Source organism: Centrocercus urophasianus, unplaced genomic scaffold (assembly GCF_019232065.1).
Source record: "Centrocercus urophasianus isolate 14NV4802_14NV808 unplaced genomic scaffold, USGS_Curo_1.0 seq_10, whole genome shotgun sequence".
NCBI lineage: Eukaryota > Metazoa > Chordata > Aves > Galliformes > Phasianidae > Centrocercus > Centrocercus urophasianus.
Window position 1 is genome coordinate 47,574,554 of NW_024884142.1, and position 7,044 is coordinate 47,581,597.

Genomic DNA, 7,044 nt, shown 5'->3' on the forward strand with positions numbered 1-7,044 from the left:
ACTGAGAGACACATCTTTGTTCCTCAAGCTGTGAATCATCTGAACATGCTTGGGTGTATTTCTTGTGTCTGCCCAGAGCTGCTCCCCAGCAGCCTATATTCTGTGGTGACACTCCCTGGTTCCTGTGGCTCTCCTGGGGGATGCAAAAACATAATTTTCTACACAGAGAAATGAAAAACACTGAAGCATCATAATTTCTTCAGCTTGACACACACAGGTGTAAGAAGCATTAGCAGTTGTGAAGTTGGCATCGCTTGTCAGCATGGAGAATCTGCAGAGGAGTCCCAAAGACCCTGGGACATATTACAATAAACATTGATTTTAGGAGCGTTTTTCCAGTTGTATCAGAAGCTATAGAGCCAGATTAAAGACTACCCTTACACAAACAGACTAGACTAAACATGTAGCTATGTGTTTTAAGGGGAAGAAACCTGTAACTAGGAGATGCTGCACGATCCAATCTCACAACTGCACTTTATCACAAGGAACATTCCTTATACAGGAGCTCATTCAAACAGCACAATTTTTCTTGTTTTAATTACTTTAATTGCTTCAATTATTAGAAGTTTTCTAAACACTGCAGGGATTTTGGATCACAATTATTAACGATACTTGTTCCCAAAGTGCCACAGAACATCTCTCCTAGTCTTTCTGCTTCTAAGATATTTGCTTGCAAAGAGAACGAAACTATTCCCCTGTTACTTGAAGCCTTCACATTGCTCACGGTGGCTGCATTTCCATCCAGCCCAGGCTGTGAAGCTCTGATACTTATTCTAGAGGAAATGTTAACTTTCTTGGAGTTACCAAAATCCAAACTGAAAGCGAAAATACCACATGCTTGTAGCACCAGAAAAAAACCAACTTGCCAACCAGACCCCCGACCCTTGCCTAAGACGGGAGCTCCAGAGTGATCCCCATCTTTTGTTCGCCGGTTGTCGCTGCCCTGTCCTCCCCACCATCCCTCTAAAGGGCAGCACAAAGCTCCCGGCCCGAGGGGACGTCCGTACCGCCTCCCTTTGAGCCCGCACCGAGGCCAAGAGGACTCATTAGTCATCGGGAAATCGCGCCACAATGCCCGAAGGCTTGAAATACCTCCAACAAAGCGCCGACTGAGATATGTCAGCGTGGCACTCGCTTTGCATCTCTCTTTTGGTGCCTTTCAAGTTGTTTTCTAAACACTTCTTTTGTTGCCGCTGGCATGAGTGCACTTAAAAGCAGCATATCGTTAAGTACAGAGAATGCTCACTGTTTTCCGTCCTTTAAAACCTCTTCCAAGTACTTCCCTACGAGCAATTAAGCTAACTCCATGGGATACATTTGATAACAGATATTCTTTAGTTCGGGTGATGGTTAACAAGCGGGGCCGTAATGAATAATAAAGTACTTTTTAGTGACACACAGTCCCTATTCACCCTGAGGAGGGACTATTTTTGTGCAAGTTCAACAGAAGACTCCAACAATGCCACTCTCTTGTGTAACTTGCACAAAATGGCCATTCATCAAGGAGGATTACTCGCCCCAAAACGGGGCTCTCTGCAGCTACGTGCTGTGGGTGGGGATGCACAATTCCAGACAGGGGTGGAGACCAAGGAAAAGGCATGGCGATGAAAATGCATGCTGTGTCAATTCATAAGCACAAAGGACATTAAAAAAAAAAAAAAAAAAAAAAAAAAAAAAAAAGAAAAAAAAAAGAAAAAGAAAAGAAAAAAGAAAAAGAAGAAGGAAGGAACACTCGATGCAATAGCTGAAGCTGACCCAAAAACACTCACGAAGAGCACACACGCTGCAAGTGGCCACAACCATGCTGTAGGAAAACTTTTGCAGAGTACAAACTGCCCACCCAAGCCAACCCCGGCAAAGATAAAGGCAGGTCATTGCTGTGTGACACCAGGTCCCATTGGTACCTTCTACTTCTTCTCATTACGTTCTCCCCAACCCTGCATAACCCTCAGCCACACAGCACAAGGCTCTTGGCAATGCGCTCCGGTAATTCACTCCTCCACCTCCCTCTTTTCCTCTCTACAGTCAGTACAGGCAGCTCCCTCAAAATACACCACTGCTACGGATGTATGCACACATGCATGCTGTATCCTCTACACTTTCCCAAAGTAAGTCTGTATTCCTGTCCCAAATACCAAACTTCAGAAAGGCTGAGATAATCAGGGTATAATTCATATATCATTCAGAAGTTCTTCAAAAAGCCACTCTGGTGCTTGTACCACTTGCTACCTCAGTATATTTAGAGAAAAGTGAAGTTAAGACTTTCAAATCTTTCTGCTCTTTACTCATTATCCCAGACCTCCTATTCCTTACATACAGTTCCAAAATGGAAAAGCAAAACAAAACAGGTAAGCCTTGCACCTAAGTTCACCAAACATATAAAATATATATATATAAAAATCCCATCTCAAATCTTCAGAATTTTCAGTCATCCAATTTTCTGAAGGGAAGACACAGCCCACTGATGGTGGGAATGGCACAACTTGCAGTGAGAGGATGAACAAATGCTGGAGGAAACATCTTCTCTCCGAAAGCTCCTTCTACCTCAATACATTGCTGCACAAAGCAGGCAGCACCTGCCATCTGCTAAGGGCTGCAGTCTGACTGTACTTGTTTGTTTGCTCCCAGGAGAGGACTCTTCCCCCCAAGAACACTTCCTATTTTGAGAAGAGAGAGAATTTAAGGAGGTTGGAGGCAAGAGGTTCAGTTCTCCTCAGAGAGCAGCACGTTAATGCTCGTTTGAAAGGCTGTAAAGGTATTTCAGAAGGGCTTCTGAAAATCAGGCCAATAACAAGCATCTCAGAATGTTCAAAGAAATAAAAAAATAACCCTCCTAAGAGTTTAGACACAATGCACATTTCCCAATGGATGACCATGGATTAAAAACATATTTCTGAAACCAAAAAATAAGTTCTTTCATTTACAGTGCACATATTTCATAGAGTGCAACTAGGCACAAACCTATGTACTCCTAAATTCCTTCTCATAGTAATAATGTAAACAATGATGATATGCAACTAATAAATGAAGTGTTTTTAAAAACTCTGTGACCAGTAAAGGGAAGAGTTAGACGTTGCTGAAGTAGGGCTCTAGAACAAGGTACTCATTTTGTATCAGTCTGTGACGCCTGTCCAGAAAACACTCTGGATGGATTTTGTTTCTTCAGGGGGTTGCTCCATCCTCTTCATATCTCACCCTTCCTTCTTCCTGGGCAAGCACAGAAATGTTTTAGCAGTCTGCCCTTCGTAAAAGACCTCGTCCCACTTTACCAATAAACTTTACTGCCTAGCACTGAAGAACTGAGGGTGGTGAAAGCCACAGGTTACCAGCAAGCTTCAGGGATAGAAGGGATTTCTTCTGCAGTTTATCTGCTCAAGAGTGTAACTTAATAACTCATAGCATTTTGCCTAGCAGATGTTTATGTGTTAAATCAGTGTTTCAGAACAAATATCAGCTGTTCCGTGACAGGAGGCAATCGCTGCAGTCCTGCCTTTTCTCTTTCTGTTCTATCTGTCATGTGGTGACAGTAAACTAAATCTTTGGCAGAAGACTGCATGGAGCCACTTTTAAAGATGCTGAAAACCGGAGAGAGGTGCTGAAAAGAGCCACGATGTTGCTTTGAGTGCTAGAAAAAAAATGCAATAGAATCATAGAATGGCTTGGGAAGGAAGGGACCTCAACACCCAACCAGTCCCAACTCTGTGCCATGGGCAGGGCTGCCCTCTACCAGCTCAAGCCCAGGTCCCAGTCAACCCAGCCTTGAGCACCTTCAGGGATGGGGCATCCACAGCTTCTCCGGGCAGCAGTGCTAATGCCTCACCACCATGAGTAAAGCACTGCCTCCTAACATCTGATTTAGGAAACTAAATTTCCCCTTTTGATTTCCTCTTTTAATTTAAAGCAACCCCCCTTGTCCTATCACTGTTGGAAAGTGTCAAAAGTCAGTCTCCCTCCTGCTTATAAGCCGAGTCATGCAGTGGAATACTTACAGAGCTGCATCCATTTATTTTATGTAAAAGAAAAATGAGGAGTGACCTGATTACAGCATATAAATAACTTCATGGGGGCAGGATTTGGGGAGTAGGCTTTTAAATCTAATAGAGAAATTACATGGCTAGAATTTGGGCCCAGCCAAATGCATACTGGAAATAAGGAGCAGCAAAGTCTCACCGTTGCTGTGCACTACCAATAAAAGCGATGGATTCTCCATCACTGGGTGCCTTTACATCAGCTCTGGATGCTTTTCCACAAGGCTTGCCTTACATGAACACGTCTATGAATCAGCCAGACAGAAAGTCTGGGTTTCTTTAAATAGGTGCATGTGCTGCGATGCAGGGCTCTGGTGAACGCACACCCTGCACCTCTGAGAGCTGTGCTGCTCACCGGCCAGAATGGGGGTTTTATTATTGGTGTTTTATTTAGACTGAGGTTTTTTTTTTAAAAAAAAAAAAAAAAAAAAATTAAAAAAAAAATCGATCTTCACTTTGAAATATGAGAAGAATTACTATGAAAAACTTTGAACTTAAATAAGACAAATATTTGCCTAAACTTGATATAGCAAACTAATAAGGAATGTATATCTACCTATCTATCTCTATACACATATATATAATAAAAAGGCACCTTTTTTTTTCTCAAAAAAGGTTTGATTTCATAAAACGTTGACAAACAGCAGAGAGAGAAGTTATGGAGCATTTCGTTTCTTCATTGGGAAAAGTTAGTAAGAGCCCGTGCTATTACGCTATTGAGGGAAAAAAAAAAAAAAAATCCAACTCAAAAAAACTGCCTCTTGAAATAGAAGCGGCAGTTTCAGTGCTCTAACACAGCTCCCAGCCTGTCCTCTTAACAATAGGAGCAGAGTGAGATCCAATTCAGAGAGCTGTCATTAGGGGTGACAAGCCGCCACGCCGATCCCGCTGCTCGGCCCCACGCAGCCTCCAGCTCGGAGCGCTGGGAGAGCCAAAGGCTCCCATCCCCCCACTGACACCTCCAGGAGCGGGTGAGCCGCTGTCCCGCTGTCCCGCACGCTTGTCCCAGCCACGGCAATACGTAGACAACTGCTGAAAAATACCCGGAGAATTACGCCCGTAGGGTTGGGCTCCCGCAAGCTTGCTTTACCAAAGGGTAAGCGGTGAGTTCCAGCGGTTACCCGTGAGCCCTTTTCAGTAACGAGGGCAAGAACACCACCAGGTGAGGAGGAGAGGAACAGGGTAGAGAGGTCTTCTAGCAGCCCGGGAGGGCAGCGGGACCGTGCGCCCGTGTCGGCGGGTCACAGGGACGGAGCCAGGCCGGCGGCTCGGCCGCCCCGACGGTCTCCGTTCAGGGCAACCGCTCCCGTCCCATCCGGGTCCAGGCTCTCAGTACCCGCGGAAAAAGCGCCCAAGGGGGCAGGCGAAGGCTGAGGCGCTTTGGGATGAAGGAAACCCGACACCTCCGACAACACCCGTGCAGAAGTTTGGAAGGAAGGTTGGCGGGGCGCGGACCGAAAGGAGGGGAGAGGCGCGCAACAATGGGAAAAACCGAAGGGCCGGGAGGAAGGAGCGGAGCGGAGGTAGAAGAAGCGGGGCGGGGAAGGGGACGTCCGTGCGGGGAGAAAGAGGAGCAGGGACGGCCGCCAGACAAAGAGCGCGGGATGCGGGTCCTTACCTGCAGGTAGGGCTGTCCGCCCTCCACGCCCCCCACCACGATGTCGGCCGAAGCCATGCCGCCACCGGACGAGAGCCCGAAGCCCACGTAACCGCGGGTGCGCACCTCCAGGCGGAAGGCGAGCGCGCTGCCGCGGCGGCCCCACAGCAGGCGGTAGGCGGCCGCGCCGTCCAGCACCGCGACGTGCGGGTAGCTCCGCGCCGCGGCCGCGGCGGCGCCCAGCAGCGCGCCCAACAGCAGCGCCCAGGGGCGCAGCGGCCGCATCCTCCCGCCGCGCAGCGCCGCGCGTGGCACTGGGCGCGCGTGGGAGCGTGCGCGCCCGGCAGCGCGGAGGAGGGATGGGACGGTCACCCCGCCCAGCCGCGGGCCGGCCCCGTCGGGGCAGCGCCCCGCCACAGCCGCTTTGTCCACTCCCGCCCCGCCGGCAGCACCTGCGGCCGCGCGCCGACGACGGAGGGTGGGTTTGCTTCGAGGTACGGCGCGGCGCCGGGGGGTCACGGCCGGCAAGTTGCGTCGGCCCTCGCCGCCTCCCGTTCGCACATAGATAAAGTGAAGTTGCGCCGCTGGACTTGGGAGCGTGTCTAATTGCGATGGAAAGAGTGCCATACTCAGCGCGGTGAAAAGCTGATTCTGCGAAAACCACTCAAAGTAGAACGTAAGGGAGGTAATAGCGTGTCGTTCGTAGGCTTCTATGTGCAAATGCCTGACAAACATCACCAAGTGAGGTGTGGAGCAAACTGCAGAATTTCTAAAAGAGAAACGGATGAGGAAACGGTAAGCACCAAGAAATTACTTTCATCCGAAGCACTGTAAGAAATACAAGCAGAAAAAATAACAGTGAGTGATTAAATACTGGAGACACGGACCTGATTTTTAAAGGGGCAGATTGGTGTGAGAGCGCTTCCAACTGTAGCAGTAATTTCAAAGGTGACCGACAGCGCAGAGCACACGGAGGTGTTGGGCGGTACTGTGCTAATGCCCACAGCTGGATGGGTTTCACTGAAGCAGAAACTGTAACTGCACGGTACCTGTGCCCTGTCGTCTGTCACAGAGTTAAGCAGAACATGCTGAAGATCTCCAGGGGCAGAGGAATGGGAAGAATGAAGGATATTCCTTACAGAGGGGCTTAGTTTTCTTAAAATGTTTTCTTACTTTTCTTTTAAGGCTGTGTATTACGTTCTTACACAGCAGAAACCCTAAGAATCACAGAATTACAGAGTTAGAAGGGACCTAAAAGCCCATTCAGCCCCGATCCCCTGCTGTGGGCAGGGCTGCCACCCACCAGCATAGGCTGCCCGGGGCCTCATCCAACCTAGCCTTGAGTATCTCCAGGGATGAGGGTCAGAAAGCCAGAGAGCAGGCTCTGAGTAACCCAGACTTTGGGAAGTTGAGATCATT

General features: G+C 48.4%; 1 protein-coding gene across 1 annotated transcript in view; it reads right to left on the reverse strand.

Annotated features, from left to right (window-relative positions):
* The window catches only part of MOXD1 (monooxygenase DBH like 1), a 51,879-nt gene extending 45,969 nt beyond the window's left edge, over positions 1 to 5,910 (reverse strand). Inside the window, exon 1 of the mRNA XM_042817599.1 lies at positions 5,647 to 5,910. Coding sequence (XP_042673533.1) covers positions 5,647 to 5,910 — 264 coding nt within the window. The remainder of the gene's footprint in view (positions 1 to 5,646) is intronic.
* Between the last annotated feature and the right edge of the window lie 1,134 nt (positions 5,911 to 7,044).